At 46.8% G+C, this 16,473-nt stretch overlaps 1 protein-coding gene across 2 annotated transcripts in view; it reads left to right on the top strand.

Moving 5' to 3' along the window:
• The window catches only part of arhgap23.L (Rho GTPase activating protein 23 L homeolog), a 42,401-nt gene that overhangs the window by 20,904 nt on the left and 5,024 nt on the right, over window positions 1-16,473 (top strand). For both annotated transcript variants that reach the window (XM_041577325.1, XM_018234728.2), the window contains exons 2-23: window positions 4,144-4,320; window positions 4,475-4,493; window positions 5,512-5,613; window positions 5,756-5,834; window positions 5,961-6,015; window positions 6,312-7,557; window positions 7,937-8,092; window positions 8,744-8,855; window positions 9,283-9,340; window positions 9,428-9,565; window positions 9,819-10,112; window positions 10,262-10,323; window positions 10,411-10,535; window positions 10,618-10,736; window positions 10,817-10,972; window positions 11,721-11,799; window positions 12,618-12,691; window positions 13,614-13,703; window positions 14,193-14,318; window positions 14,511-14,552; window positions 15,023-15,116; window positions 16,438-16,469. In XM_041577325.1, the coding sequence (XP_041433259.1) occupies window positions 4,144-4,320; window positions 4,475-4,493; window positions 5,512-5,613; window positions 5,756-5,834; window positions 5,961-6,015; window positions 6,312-7,557; window positions 7,937-8,092; window positions 8,744-8,855; window positions 9,283-9,340; window positions 9,428-9,565; window positions 9,819-10,112; window positions 10,262-10,323; window positions 10,411-10,535; window positions 10,618-10,736; window positions 10,817-10,972; window positions 11,721-11,799; window positions 12,618-12,691; window positions 13,614-13,703; window positions 14,193-14,318; window positions 14,511-14,552; window positions 15,023-15,116; window positions 16,438-16,469 (3,435 nt within the window). The remainder of the gene's footprint in view (window positions 1-4,143; window positions 4,321-4,474; window positions 4,494-5,511; window positions 5,614-5,755; window positions 5,835-5,960; window positions 6,016-6,311; window positions 7,558-7,936; window positions 8,093-8,743; window positions 8,856-9,282; window positions 9,341-9,427; window positions 9,566-9,818; window positions 10,113-10,261; window positions 10,324-10,410; window positions 10,536-10,617; window positions 10,737-10,816; window positions 10,973-11,720; window positions 11,800-12,617; window positions 12,692-13,613; window positions 13,704-14,192; window positions 14,319-14,510; window positions 14,553-15,022; window positions 15,117-16,437; window positions 16,470-16,473) is intronic.

Raw genomic sequence — 16,473 nt, forward strand, 5'->3', positions numbered from 1 at the left:
CTGTTTTGTTTCCCCATTTACATGGAGAGTTGGAGTGTTATGGCTTAACCGATTAGGAATGTCTATAGCAGTGATCCCCAACCAGTAGCTCGTGAGCAACATGTTGCTCTCCAACCCCTTAGATGTTGCTCCCAGTGGCCTGAAAGCAGGTTATTATTTTTGAATTACAGACTTTGAGGCAAGTTTTGGTTGTATAAAAACCAGGTGCACTGCCAAACAGAGCCTTGGTGTTAGCTGACAATCCACATAGGAGCTACTTAATGGCCAATCACAGCCCTTATTTTGCACCCAGGAACATTTTTCATACTAGTGTTGCTCCCCAACTCCTTTTACTTCTGAATGTTGCTCACGGGTTGCAAAGGTTGGGGATCCCTGGTCTATAGGAACCATGTGATTTGTATTTCAGCCTGACACATGTGAAAGTGTCATCTTGATTCAGCCTGGCAAAGTGACATTTGATTTTGTCATTTGTGTTTGTCCCGGCAGAGATGCCAATGTGATTTGTCCTTTGATTGTATTTGCTCCTGATTGGAGCGCAAGTGCCAGGGTATCTGTGGCACCTTCCATGCCCTATGATTTGTGAGAGAGGTGCTGGGTGGGCACCCTATACGTTGCACCTGCCTCTGACCAAACACTAAGTCCACAGTTTTATTTGCACTTTGCACCAGTGTGAGGTTTCCTTTGTACCAACAATGAGCAAGAAAATGCCCGTTCTTTTCTGCTGCCCATATTGATTCAGATGCACTTTGTGTAAGATTTGGGGGTCGGCTCAATTACGACGGACTTCCGAAAAAGAACTCCGGTCCGGCCAGGTGTCTATGGGCGAGGTTAGACGAACCCATTGGACAAGAACCACATCTGTGTATTGATGTTGTCCTCCCATTGCCCTGCACAGACCAACATTATGATCCAATCGTTGGCACCAGGGTCCCTATGATCAGATCAGCCTGATTTGGAATGATTTAGGATGGCAGCTATTGGCTGGAGAAGGATAAACTGTCGTTTGGGTTCGGAGGTGGGATTATATGAAACTAGTCCTAGTCTAGGTCCAACTGGAGGTCCAAGGGCCCTTTGGATCATTGTTCTTCAGGGCAACAAGCCCCTGGGTCTAGAACATGAATTCCCAAGTAGTATAGAATTCCAATCTGTGTATAGAATGTGCTCAAAGTAGGGCATGTTAGCTATAAACTCCTACTTACCCGTGGCTGCTTACAGATAAGGAGGTGTTCAATATCCAGGGTATTTACCATTGGAAGGGCAGTTTGATTGACAGCGCTCTTGCTCTGAAGAAGTGGGTTCCAGTGCAAACTGAAGATGATTTCCATTTCACTGTTCTGCACTTTGTAGCTGGAGAAATAGCAAAGAGCATGGGATGCATTTCCCACACAATCCCTGGTGAGTCCCATTTGGTTCTGAACTTGCGCTGGAAACACGGACATGTTTAAAGTCTTAACTCATCTGCATGGATTCCCGTTTTCAGCTGGCGGGTTTAGCTACTCATCCTAATCGTCTTATCTTTTTTCACTTATAATCTTTCCCTGAATTTCCATTTATTCCGTGTATTTCAGGGACATGGTTTGCTCTGCGGCCCGGGTAACTAGGCCAGGGGAGGGTGTCGGTTCTGTTTCTGGTTTCTGCGGGTTTTCCAGTAGAATTTACCCCCATTTACTTATAACCGGCATAAATGCTTGGAACTGACCAGGCTTTTTAGGGGAGAGGACCCCTCTGTGAGCACCAGTCCCCCCTCATTCCTGCTGCTCAGCTTCAGCCCATCAGTGGTGTCATTTACAGAAACCCATTTATTCTCATGGGACAGACGGTTTATTTCCTTGGGGCGTCCCGGGTACAAAGCACCCTCGGCTGGTTTCGGAGGGGGTCACCAATGAATGGGTGTTTAGGGCCCTTCTTTGTTATCTGAGGTTAAACCCACAATGAGAGTCAGAAGAGCCTAATTGAGGGAAATGAATAGAAACACCAATAAAAACAGTTAAAGGTCAGACACTGTAATAAAGGCCGGAGACTAGACAATTGACTCCGGGCCCCACCTTTGCACAGGACCCCCCTATACAGCTGCAGCCCTGTGGGACATCCTATTGCCCCCCTGATGGACCCCAACTAGAGGAAGCCACCCCTAAGAAGACTTCTGTGCAAGAGCTTACAATCTAATATTGTTTATTGTTGTAACCTGGATAGTGGGCAGCAAACAAACGCCCCTTCACTTGTATGGAAAGTTCTGTATCTGTCGCCCGAGAACAAAAGGAAGGTTCTGTGCCCTCAGCATTGTGCCGGCACAACAAAGAGGGGATAGGGGAGGGGTACCAGGTTCTACCCAATTCCTCCATGGGATCCGAAGCTTCTCTCTCAGGCTTTGTGCTCTATTTGGCTGCAGATTATCCATAGGGAGTGGGGGAAATAGTGAGAAAATGAAAATTCCTGCCTTTCTGTGTCGGGGAACATCCCTCATCGGCATGTGATCCAGTCTCACAAAAAGGAGCTTTTGTCCCTGCCAGTCCCCAGGCCCATCAGTGTATGAAAGGCTCTATACACGGGCTCCTTCCCATCATGCACCGAGCAGCACATGGAAGGGCCAGGCTCATTATGGGTGCCGCTCTGTGTAGGTGTCGGGGACATTAGAATACAAGAGTCAGGTGCGCATATATACAGTATATATATATATATATATATATTTATTCTAATTACACAATAACAAGGCTGCAAGCCGTAATTCCACCAAGGTGACTGCTAATATGCATTGTTATTCTCATTTGGGGCTTATTATTGTGTGTGCGCAGCATTAACTCACTGGAATGAGATGGGGAGAGAGCGATGCACCCGTATTATGTAACCATTGTGACATCAGTCAGAAGCATTTAGCGCTGATGGGTGGGCTGTCAGGGAATGCTGGGGTCTGTAGTTCCATATTAGTATGAGCTGAAGGAGAATTTCTCGTTTAATATTGATATAAGGCATTGGCTAGAACTGTGCACTGATGAGGCCAAGCAGCCATGTTTTTGCAATGCTTTAAAAGCAAAGGGTTTTATCTGATACTTGGGTTACCCTCCGTGGTGCAGCTGGTCCTAAACATCATTGCACCCCCCCAAGTGCAGCCAGTCCTCTGGCCCCTTTCCCCCCACCAGTCCTGTGCCAAGCCATGTTGAAGCCGGTCTTGTTCATAGCTAGGGTTGCCCCCTCACCCCACATATCAAATTCATATCCTGTACGACAAGCTAGCACTTCATTTAGATGCATGGCTGCACATAAACCATGTCAGTCTGCAGCATGCATCTAAGTGACTTGCTGATTAGCTATGCACAATGTGTGACTAGTATAAAAAGCCCCCTCCAATCAGTCCTGTACTTACCCCCCCCCAAAGCTCAGCCAGTAATATACCTGGTGCCCATCACTCCTATAAACTGCTAAAGAGATGGTTCTCCTTTAAGTTAACTTTTTGTATGTCCTATAACTTCCTATTCCTAGCAACATTGCAATTAGTCTTCGTTATATATTTTTTGTAGATTTTGTTTCCAGCGTTCAAATTGGGGGAGGGGGGGTCACTGACCCTGGCAGCCAAAAATAATGATTGCTCTGTGAATCTACAGTTTTATTATTAAAATCCAGGTAGGGGTATGGTATTTGTGCAGCCTCCCTTCCTTGTGTTTCATTGCGGTGCCTGAATAAAACCCGTTGCCAGCAGAGGGGTGTTGCGGTTGGTCGGTCGGTTGCGCTCCTCTTCACATGTCAGAAGCCCGTGTGTGCCAGCAGTTGCCCATTGTTTTTTGGTCGTGTCCTTGGGGCTCAGCTGTGCCCAATTGATTCATTTCCAGGACATCTCTGTCACGGACCCCTCCCTCCTGGTCCAATAGCTCAGCACTGATGCAATCGCCATGCCGACACTGTGAATGGGATGCTGGGAAAGATCCAGGATGGCGGGGGGGGGGGTATTTATTTCATGGGCTGCCCACACAGAGGGGGTGCGGGTGTGACCCCCTGACTCGGTACATGGTGAGGAGCCTGCAAGCAGATCTATGTTAGAGCAATAAACTGGTCGTATGTACTATATCAAAGTGCCGGCTGCTGTCTGACTGTCACTTTACTGCTTCTCATTTATTTTATCCTTTATTAAAATCAACTTTTCTTCCCTAGACCCCCGTGGTGCAGCGGGATGGGGGCTGTCCGAGCAATTCTCCACCGCTGGACGAGTCCTTTCATTGGGTCGGACCCAGAACCCTGGTCATCAGGAAGAGTCAGCACGGATTCGGATTCACTCTGCGCCACTTCATAGTGTACCCACCCGAATCTGCCGTCACCTCTGTCCACCAGGTAGATCCACCAACTGTCGTCTGCATTCTCCAATAATGCTTGGCACTGCTATATAATGCCATGTAATACTTGGCACTGCTTATTAGAAGGTTACTGGGAAGTGATTGGGTTGATATGTTGATCTCACTGACTGGGCTTTGTGCTTCCTTTGCAGGAGGAGGATGGAGGGGCAGGTAAGTGCTCTCTGCGTGTACCCAACATCTTACCCTAATGTGCTTTCATGCTGGGACCTTGCATGTACCCCACATCTCACCCTAATGGGATTTCATGTTGGGACCCTGCATGTACCCCACAACTCACCCTAATGTGCTGTCATGCCGGGACCCTGCATGTACCCCACATCTTACCCTAATGTGCTGTCATGCTGGGACCTTGCATGTACCCCACATCACACCCTAATGTGCTTTCAAACTGGGGCCCTGCATATACCCCATATTTCACCCTAATGTGCTTTCATGCCGGGATCCTGCATGTACCCACATCTCACCTTAATGTGCTTTCATGCCAGGACCCTGCATGTACCCCCACATCTCACCCTAATGTGCTTTCATGCCGGGACCCTGCATGTACCCCACATCTCACCCTAATGTGCTTTCATGCTGGGACCCTGCATGTACCCCACATCTCACACTTATGTGCTTTCATGCTAAGACCCTGCATGTACCCCACATCTTATCCTAATGTGCTTTCAAACTGGGGCCCTGCATGTACCCCACATCTCACCCTAATGTGCTGCATGCAGAATTCTGGTTCCTTCATGAATGTCAATCCCACAATACACCCCCCCCCCCAAAAAAAAGCTTCAGTTGCGAGAATGTAAAGTCATATAGGGCCAGGCTGATGGAACATTATTTATTTTTAGTTAAAAAGGCAGTACATTAGGCACAGAACCCGATAGCAATACATGAGAGAGAAGCAATGCTGCTCTGCTGCTTTTATTAACCAGGATTCCAATGAACCGTTACTGTGACGGCTGAGGCAAGGGGTATGGCATTTCTCACTCATGTGTAAGTGCAAATATGTCCTGTACAGACAGTGAGATGATTCATCCTTGTTTCTGTGTTATGTAAGAGGAAATAAACGGAAGCTAAATCAATTTAAATCGGAGTTTTACAGAAGCCTGAATTAGGGAATTGTTCTACTGCTTCTGTTACTTCTGTTTCATTTCCTAATTCTTCCCATGTACCTCAGATCTCCCCTCAGCAGCGCCCAGTCAACTGGAGCCTATGGACACCATCTTTGTCAAGCAGGTGAAGGAAGGAGGGCCGGCTCAGAAGGCAGGATTGTGCACAGGTGAGAGGACGGCCCACCTAGTAAAGAGGGTGCCGTTTTCATATTGTGCACTGCCTTGCACCCTCTTTCTGGGCTAAACATAAGGGGTAGGGGGGAACATTTTCACCTGGAGTGGGTAACGGACTCTCATTTACTCTTCCAGGTGACCGACTGGTGAAGGTGAATGGCGAGAGCATCATTGGAAAAACCTACTCCCAAGTTATTGCGCTCATACAGAACAGGTACAAGAGAACATAAGAATAAAACTGAAATGATTCCCATAGGCACAATAATGTATGACTGTCTGTGTCTGTCCCCAGCGTATCTGTGTGGCCACTTAGCCGACTGTCATTCCTTTTGTTTTGCAGTGCGGATACCCTGGAACTGTCCATTATGCCCCGGGATGAAGATATATTACAGTTGGTGAGTGTTATACATACATGTACCACTGAATCTTCCAGTCGTAGGGGGATCATCAGAATCCGAGTGTTTCATTTCCTAAAGTAACAAGAGATGGAAGAAACCTCGTCCCTGCTTACCTGGCTCATGGTAGATTTTCGGATCTCTGTAGATAATGGTTTATATTATAGGGGCGGCAATTCATAATGTTTTTTTTTATATATAATTTAAAGCCATCACTGTCTCCCATGATCTGTTTGTTGTACTTCAAGTCACCCCTCTCCCAGCTTTGTGACCACTTTCTATCCCTCATTCCTCAGGCCTATTCCCAGGATGCATATCTGAGAGGGAATGAGCCATATCGAGGTGGTGCACACAGCATCCCTGAGCCCCCACAGGTCTACTATCCATGGAGGACACACGAGCCAGTTCCAGCATATGCACCTGCCTCTCGGTACCACCATCCCAACTCCACTGATGCCACCAACGTTAGAAGCCCCATTCACAGTGACGTGCCAAGAGGCAGCCCTGCCCACCATGACAATTACCCCCGGACTGCTCCTACTTCTGTTCCCCAACCTCGATCCTACCAAGGGTCCCCGTCAGACAGATTCAGGGGTCCTGGACCCCCCCACACCAGCCATGGCTGGCAATCTCGCTATATGCAAGATGCTCCACAAAATGTTTCACCTGAACCCTGGGATCGACTGGCCAGCCCACGGTGGGTGAGTCCATGGGAGCGACAACAGGCACTGTGCAGCTGGATGTCCCAACAGGCCCCTCGAAGGGGCTCAGCCTTACCCCCGAGAAGACGCAGCGCATCACAGGACCGGCTAGGAGAGGCCGTTCACCTGAGTAACTGGCCCCACAGTGTATCCCAGGACACTCTTCATCAGGCTCCGGTGTATGAGTCTTGGGGTAACCGGGCACAGTCTGATAACTTCCTCGCTCAATATGGTAGATCTGCAGAGAAACTCAACTTAAATGCTCTCATTTCTCCTCCTTATGAGCACCGCATCTGGCCACAGGACAGACCACTTCATTCTTCTCAAGCACCCCCTCGTGCTCGCCCAAGCCAAACAGTATCTCCTGGCCTAAGGGAAGCAGCAAAGCCCCCACAGCCACACACCAGCTCTGGGGATTCTGGGTACATTGGATACCGTAGCTACAGTCCCTCATTCCAGAGACGAACTGAACTTCTAAATGCCTTTTCTTTCCGGGAAACTGCCTTTAGCGGCCTCCCAACCTTCAGGACCGAGCAGTATTCCACTTCTCCAGCTTCTCCGGCCGAGAGGAGAGAATCTGCAGTGTCGGGCAGCTCCACAGAGGACAGTTCTTCCACGCAGGAGAGAAGGGAGGAGGTAGTCCTGAGGCAGAAGCCCCCTTCTGGGCGAAAGGCTACTCCTACTGTACGCCAAGTCAATTTACACTTTCCAACGGAAGTGAAGGACGTAGAGCTCCCGACTTCTACCTCAGTTAGTGAAGAAACTCCCCGAGAGCGACCGCTGCAAAGGGTGCCCCCACTGCCCCCCTCTGAGGAGCCACTGGCATCCATACCTTTCATAGGTAGGAGACTATTGCCATGGACCATGCAAATCATTGGCCAACACAGCTCGCCACTACTAATCCAAATCCCCCTCTACTTACCTAAGAACAGTGTACAAATATGGACCCCAATGTCAGGGGAGCGCTAGAAACGTATTCAGTCATAGATCTTTAGTTGAGGGGGGTGGCGTTAGAATGGGATTTGCTATTGAGATAGAGAAGCTAGGATTTGTTCTTCTTCAAGACATACATAATGCTGTGGGGATGCATCTGAATTCCAAGACATTTTGTATCCCCAATGCATAGCAGAACTTTTCTCATCCCTACCTTATTGTCCCTAGCTGTCCCCAAAATTCATTTTTATATATATTTACCCTTTTCTCTTGCTTTTTCTATCCAGATGAGCCAACAAGTCCTAGCATTGACCTCCGCGCCAAACACGTCCCTGCCTCCTGTGTGGTGTCAAGCGCCATAAACTCCGCCCCTGTTATCTCCGCCAGTCCTTCCTCACCCTCCTTCAGCTTTAATATCAGTCGCCATTACTCTCAGGACCTCAGTAAGTGCTCCCCATGCTCCAGCCTCGAGGCAAACCTTCCTCTACCTTCCACTTTACTCCCTCTATCCTTTATGGCTTCTTCACTCCCTTTCCTTTTCCCCTTTCCTTCCTCTATCTGTTATGGCTTCTTCACTCCCTTTCCTTTTCCGCTTGACTCCCTCTATTCTTTATGGCTTTTTCACTCCCTTTACTTTTCCAATTCATCCCTGGTCATTCATGATTTTTAGCTCTTAGATCTTGATTCCACTTGGAGATCAGACCCAATTCTTTAGATTAAATTACTCAAAGCATTATTGGACTGCTTGCAAATGTCTACTTGGAAATCCAAGAATATGCAACGCCCATGTGACTCCATAAGGTCCACTTTAAGGAATGCAACACAGTTTGGGTGATTTTCATGAAACAGCCAAAATGTTGGTCAATTGCTCCAATGGTAAAATCAGTCTTGTGATCCAACTGGATTGGACCAAACAAATCAGACCCAAATTCCGTAGGGTGCATAAATGTTTGATCCAATCCAAAGGGTTCATCTACATGTTGCTATTCTTCTGCTTGTGGTTTTCCATTCAATGCGTAGGTCTCACTTGCTTGTTGCTGGGACTTTCATTCTCTTCTTGGTTTTGTATCTCATGGTCCTTATCCTTCACACAGGCAGTATTAAGTCCAGCCGGCGTTCTTCATATCTCCTCGCCATTACTACCGAGCGGTCAAAATCGTGTGACGATGGACTCAACACCTTCCGAGATGAAGGAAGACTGCAAAGGTGAACACGTGTGAGGTTTATGGAGGAATTTCAGGGATCCTGAAAAGACAGATAGGGTGGGGATGATGAATTGTCATGATTGGGGGGGTAGCATTATGATTGTATCTAGGGGGTGGGCGAATGGGAATGGACCTTGTGATAGTCAGCTCGGTGGTGAATGTGAAGGAAAATCATGTTGGAGTCTTTGAGTGTTATTGATTGGAAATAGATATTAGAACGTGCAGAAGAAGGGGTGATACAATGTCGTTACAACGGGCAGCTGTTGAATTGATTGTTGGTGGACCACTGGGGGGCGAATCTGCCAATTAATAAGCTGATGGGTGGCATTTGATAAGCTCTAGTTAATCGTAATACCTCCAGGACAAGCTAAGGAAATGATAGTGAACGGACACTATTCATAGATACTGTCTCACCTTGCATCTCACAGGCGTGTCGTGGGTCGAGTGCCAAGCTTGAAGATGCTCCGGAGTTTCTTCACTGATGGGGTAAAAATTGGCTGTTGAGCAGTAGGGCACTTTGGGATCCATACACATGCTTGTGTTTATACTGACTGTCACTTCCGTCTCCTACAGTCCTTAGATAGTTTGGTGGCCTCCGAGGAAGGACGGTCGAAGCGTCACTCGGCCTCGGAACTTACTCAGACGGAGTTCAGTGACGTGCGCAGGGAGGGCTGGCTGCAGTATAAGCAGATTCTCACCAACAAGGGAAAGGTAGGATGTACATTTAGAGTTGCAAGCTTCCATGTTAACGTGGGTGGGTAAGTGTGATTAGGGCTTTTGGATGGGTTTTGTTGCTGTGGGTGGTTATCTGTCTGGGAATTCAGGAAACGGTAGATATCTTTCTATCTTATTGACCATGTATTGACTTGAGCTATTGGTTATTGAATGCTTTACCATAGGAGTAGATCAGATGTAGGCCCCAGGCTTATGCCCTGTCTCCTGAATGATGTTTTTGTCCTTTTAGAAGGTTGGCAGTGGCCTTCGTCAGTGGAAGCGAGTGTTTGCTGTCCTGCGCCCTCACCTGCTGTTTTTGCACAAGGAGCGCCCAGAAGCACGGGGCCCCGGGCCAGGTGAGGAGGAGCAGCCAATCAGCATCCTCGGAAGCCTGGTGGACATCTCTTACAGCGAGACCAAAAGGAAGCACGTCTTTCGGCTGACGACTCCTGACTTCTGTGAATATCTCTTTCAGGCTGAGGATCGGGATGACATGCTCGGCTGGGTCAAAGCTATCCGGGAGAACAGCCGGATGGAGGGGGAGGTGAGGGGTGCGAGTGTGTGTGTTTGTGAAAGAACTTAATGACAGGTAGATAATTGCTTAATTTTAGGAGCCGAGGAGGTTTTACTTTTGCATGTGGTTTGGCTTCCACTTTTTGTAACTTCATTGCAGCAATCTTTCTTTCTCCTCAGGACCCCGGCTTTGCCAGCCAAGCATTAATTAACAAGAAATTAAACGATTATCGCAAAGTAAGGTAAGTTCCCAAAATCCTACTTGTGGATGATGGTTTTCTATAAGATGTCTCTGTTCTAATTTGACCACAGTGTCTTTGTTTTGCCAGTGTTACAGGGGTCAAACAGGAAACGTCCCCCAAGGGGTCACGGAGCTTGGGCATCCGTCCTGATCTCTTATGGACAACTGGTGTGAGTGCTCCTCGCTCTCCTAAACCGGACGGTGCTGCCAAAGGTAGGTATTAGCCTAATAATTGCTATGCTTTGTGCTGATGCATATTTGGAAGGCACCGTCTCACTGCAACTTCCATTAACAGAGGAAGCGCAACCATCCAAGGTGGCCTGGGGAATAAACCTCATGAAAAAGAACAAAAAGTGTCCTCCACGGGCGTTTGGAGTAAGACTGGAGGACTGTCAGCCTGCAGCAGAGAATAAGGTGAGATGGTTCACTCACATCAGTCCAGAAATAGAATTTGTTATGACCTGCCAACATTACTGTCCCTTGTTTCCCCGCAGAGAGTGCCTCTGATCGTTGAGCTGTGCTGCTCCCTGGTGGAACAGAAGGGTTTGGAATACTTGGGTATTTACCGCGTCCCTGGAAATAATGCGGTGGTGAGCAGTCTGCAAGAGCATCTCAACAAGGGCCTCAGTGAATCCAACATGCAGGACCAGGTAAGAGGAACAAACACCCAAATCATAAATCCCAGTCATTCTACATTCCAGAATAATTCCCAAAATCAAGTCATGGCTCCCAGTCATTCTACTGCAAATGCAACCTATGATCCATGAGAATAGTTAAAATGCACAACATTGTGTTCTATCTATTTGCACCTTCACTGTAGAGTCCATCCGGTGCTGATAACAATGTCCGGGTTCCCTGCTGGTTCCTCCATGGGAAGCTCCCTTTTCTCTTGGATTGTTTATAATAACTCACAGCGAACAACTACCTGGATCGTTTTACAGCAATACATGAATACCGCCCCCCTGAGATAGTTGAGAAACGTCAATCTAAAGCTTCCCATGGAGGAGTCTGCCCGGAATGCTGACATTGTGGCCCAGTGCCGGAGAAACATTTGGGTTTATATCATTTACACAGTTTGCAAGTCTGTTATGATAGCGCTGATGATCATTAATGTTAATGATTGTGTTCCTTTAATTACCTTCACATATTGGGTTCTTAGGCTCAGGCTTTGTGTGTGTATTATCCAAAGTACTTCATCCAAAATTCTTAATTCTTGCCCTGTCTGCACCTGTATGTATTAATGTGAGGGTTCTTATTACCGAATCTCCTACATCAATCTGAACTGAAACAACAATAGAAATAGATTTTTGCTGTTTGTGCTCCCAGCAGCCTGCTTGATGCCTAATGGCACATCCATCCATAACGATTGTCTCCTTCTCGTTCCCCCTTGTGTTTCAGAGGTGGCAGGACCTCAATGTAGTCAGCAGTTTGCTGAAATTGTTTTTTCGGAAACTCCCGGAACCTCTTTTCACTGATGGTTTGTATTCCCTCTTCTATGTGGAACATTAAAGTGTTGGGTGTAAGTTTGTATTCCAAGCAAGGAGATGATGGGGCACCCACTTGGGTAAACCAGCCTACTGGGGTTTGTTATGGGTGTCAGGAATATGTCCAGTAAAAGGAAAACGAGTTGTGATCTACAGGGGCAATTGAGCAGTACGAGAAGGTGGGCCTATTATAAAATAGAAAGGTTGGCCTATTAGAACGCTTACCAGTGGAGCCTGCTGGTGCATCTAGTGAGAAAGGGAGTTAGACTGAAGGCATGGCCTGTTGGTATAATGTCTATGACATATGGGATGAAGCTGTAGTGTAATTTGTAGTGGAAGGGGGTTGTAGGATAAAGCTGGGGCCCACTAAATGGGACAAAGCTACAAGGGTATGGGATGGAAGCTTTCTATGTTTAGAGTGTTGAAAACAGGAAGATTAGGCCTTCAGCTGTTTATATCTTCTCCCACAGTTGGACGTAGGGTGGGGTTCCTGATATGTACAGTAGTAAGAGGTTAGGGAAAGAAGGTCTGGGATTGTATATACTGGGAGGAAAGTGTGGCAGCAGGAAGACATCATAGGACTGCTCCACTTCAAGTCCCCCTTTGCTGGTCTAAAATATGGTCAGGGCCCCCCTTTAGCTCACAAAAAGCTTACAGATGTATAAAAGCATTGGTGGATCAGATGTGTGTGTATCAGGCGGGTGTGCGGCTGCATAGGATAGAAGTACGGAAGGGTGCATGGGCAGTTTATAGAAGGGTTGGTCAAGAGATGTGGCCTTCTAAATGCATTTCCCATTTCAATCCATTATAGACAAGTACAGCGAGTTCATTGAAGCCAACCGGTTGGAGGATTCCAGAGAGAGAATGAAAATGCTTCGCAAACTGGTACAGTTCCCTTCCTTAAATGCCGTGTTCCAGGGCCCAGTAATGCTCTGCTTACACTTCTGCCTGTCCTTCCTCAGCACATGCACACTCTTAGCCTAAAAAAATGGGCAATGAGGATGTAGTGTCTCTTAGATCAATCACAGGCAGAGAAACAGCCTTGCGGGGCATTAGCATTACAGCTCACGCTGATCCTCATTGGCTGAACCGTGGCCTGACCTAAGGACGTGCTGCTGCTTGCACTAAAACACATGCATCAGATAACATAGAGGAGGGCAGGTCTTATTTATTGTCTACCTGCCTTACCTCACGCAGATATGGATGACTTGATAAATCCCTGAGGCAAACTTGGGTTTGAGGTCCCTTTAGCTATCCAGCATTCATCTGTGTTTTCTTTAGCTCAAACAAGGATAGTGGTAAATAAAACATAGTTATTATAGTCAGTCTCATATAACATTCTAAGAGTATGTCAAAGACACACTCAAGAGGGGGGCCACACTGAGAGTTTAGGTACATATACCCAAAGCTGTCCTCCTTGAGGCTCACCGGCCAAATGTGACTCTCTTAGGAATTTTAATGGCCTCTTGACTGCTCAGAAACTTGTTTGACATCACTAAATTAATGTCATAGAGGGCACAAGCATGTAGGATCATTGACCCATTACACTGAAAATATTGGACAGCACCACCTTATGGTAAAGGTACCTAAACCTTGCAACAAACTCCCCCCCCCAGAAGAGTTCTATAGCTGTGGATAGGGGGCTCGTCTTATAAACCAGTTAGATGGACATTAGGGGTAAGTACAAAGCTGGTAATAGTATCTACCTTCAATGAAAGGATGCTAGTAGTTAATAGAGAAGTTTTATGTGCGATTGGCTTGTCCAGTCCTGATTCTACCTCAAGGGAATCTTTTCGTCTTTCCCCAGATTAGAGAGCTGCCTTCTTACTACTACGAGACCCTTCGGTTTCTTGTGCGCCACCTAAAAACCATTGCTGACCACGCCGAGAAGAACAAGGTGAGTATCAACAAGAACATCTCTCCACTGCCCCTTTTTGATTTGCTTGAAGTCAATGTCCATGGACATTTCACAGAATTCCTCTTCTGGCTAGGCTTAGTGTTAAATTTGGTTTTTCCATGATTCGATTCCAGAACCACAGATAAAAATGTGAGGTTAATGTGGGTCCGGGCAGTGTAGGAATGTTAGGAAGTGCTTAACCCCTATACATGAAGGTATCAGTGATGTTTCCACAATGCTTGAGTGTCCCCCTGAAGCACACACCAGCTTCTTCTAAATTTTCAGACCAATGTCCATAAATGGCTTCTAAAAAGTCAAAGCCCTTTTTTTGGGGGGGGGGGGGGGGCTCGGCAGAGGGATCCACATCAGCAGAAGGCAGTTCTAGAAAGACAACACCATCTACAATTGATGGACTTTTCCAAGACCGTGTCTAGAATCTGTAAATGGATCGCATAGGTTCCTTCTCACAAATCTTTTCTGGCCATTCAGATGGAACCCCGAAACTTAGCCTTGGTCTTTGGTCCAACACTGGTTCGCACATCAGAGGACAACATGACTGACATGGTGACGCACATGCCTGACCGATACAAGATTGTGGAGACGCTCATCCAACATGTAAGTGAGGGTCAGATGGGCCAATATAAGCGTCTCATTAATTATAGTAGACTGTAATGTTGTACCGGTGTCATTTATGCTCTTAACACCCAGAGCTAATATTTGTCTGTACCTATGTTTGCATTTCATACATATGCTGTCTTGTGTCTCTTCCTCTACTCATTTTTTCCTCTTTTATCTCACATGCTGCAGTTTGATTGGTTCTTCAGTGATGAGCAAGAGAAGGCAGAAAAGGTTAGTGGAGTCCATATGTCGGGTAATCTGGGGTTAACCCCATTAATAACGAAATATTGTACAATATTGTCTCATTTATCAGCACTAGATCTTGTCCGAGAGATTGTGCCAATGTATCTTTATTCTCATAGGTTTTTCATCCCCTCTAAATACCATGCAGCCTTGCACTGTTGGGTTCTCCCAATTCATTCTAATTAGAACCCTCTTTCTCAATAATCTTCCCATTGGCTGTGCTTGAGCTCTGGAACTCTGCAGGTTGTATCACCTTCTAGTGCCGGAGTCCTGTCCATATTTTTATTTCTTACTTGCTGTTTCGTTACACAATAGAGATGTGCCTATCACCTCGTGAGGTCTGAAAAATAGACTCATCCTCTTGGCCATCTTTCATGCTAGAAAATGTTTTTGGGTTGGGGCAACCAGATATTGGCATCGCCTCACAGAGGGAAACTTCTGTTCTTTATATATTTCAGACACCTGTAGATGAGAGCAGTTCCCAGTCTGTACCAAACATTGAGCATCTTCTACCAAATATTGGCCGGACAGCAGGAACTGGGGAGAACTCAGGTAAGATCACAAACCAAAGGTTGGGGGGGGGGGTTTGGTATTTAGCAAAAATGTTCAATGTGTTTAGGAGAAAGTGTGAGATTCGTGGCTGGTACCTTGGACAGTATTTTTGTATGTAGTACTCAACCTGTCCTGTGTGTGCTCTGCCCATATGCCTCTGAGTAAAAGCCCGAGGGTATTTCCATGCTCTACCCTACACATTGCTACATCACAATCATCTGCCAATCTCCTACATCACTGGCTCACACACCATTGTATCTGGGTAGGAACCTCATTCTCCTCCACCGGTGAGCATGTTGTGACCTGAAGTAATTCCCAGCCTTTCTTCCTCTCCTCCTTTTCCTGGCCTCCTCTTCTCTGTCCTCTCAGCGGATCTTCTGCAGCTGTGAACGGGTATGGTTTCTTGCTCTTCCTCTCTGTGTAATCCCTCAGGTGGCTGTAAGAGAGATGGCTTCTGGGAAAGGTCCCCAGGGGCCGGGAGGGGACGGGGTAGCGATTTAGTAGGGGAGGAGGAACAGGAAGTCAGGAAATACTTGTGAGCAAAGAGTCAGGATTTACCATCAGGTTTCATAGGGTATTCAGTCATTTCTATAGATAGGGTGATGTTATCATGCTGCAACTTTCCATAACTATTAACGGAGGCTCAATAAAAAAATGTGCCTCATTGGCTGGGTAGCATCATTATTTTGAACGTTCCAGACCTTGCTAGCAGGGTTTTTGTGATCATCCCAGGCATCATCAGGACTGTCTAGCCACTTCTCCAGCATCTCTCTTACCACTGCCCAACAATGGGGATTTAACACATCTCATGGCTGTCTCAGTGTGATGTTGTGTCACTCGCTGCTCTCACACACTTACAGGGCAGCTCCTATGTGGTCTCTGCAGGCCCCACGGGTCACATACTCTCATATATAATGTACCGTGTAGCTGCAGGACTATGTCAGTAATGCAAACCAATCCTTTCCTTGCCAACCCATCTCCACACTCTAATTCTCGACTCACTCCCACCAGCAAAAACACTAACCCCTTCCTCTAATAGCGGAGCTGCCGCTGCCTATTTAGACCAAGCAACATTAATACTGTGCCCTAAAAATCCTAATTCAATGGCAATTCTGACACTCTGTGTTGTGTTTGTGATGTATTGTGTTTCACACATGTTCTATTTGGTGAATTCACCGCCCATCTGTGCTGTGAAACCTTTGTAATGTAAACACACACAAATCTGTCTTGTATTTAACGTGGGCTCCGTGCGTGTAGAACCCCTGGACTCAGCAGGCTTTGCTGCACTTCAGAAACTCATTCTCTGCTTCTTTCCCAACAGACTCAACCAACAGTGACTCTGCTAAAGGCAAGGTGA

The sequence above is a fragment of the Xenopus laevis genome, chromosome 9_10L (genome assembly GCF_017654675.1).
Source record: "Xenopus laevis strain J_2021 chromosome 9_10L, Xenopus_laevis_v10.1, whole genome shotgun sequence".
Taxonomy (NCBI): domain Eukaryota; kingdom Metazoa; phylum Chordata; class Amphibia; order Anura; family Pipidae; genus Xenopus; species Xenopus laevis.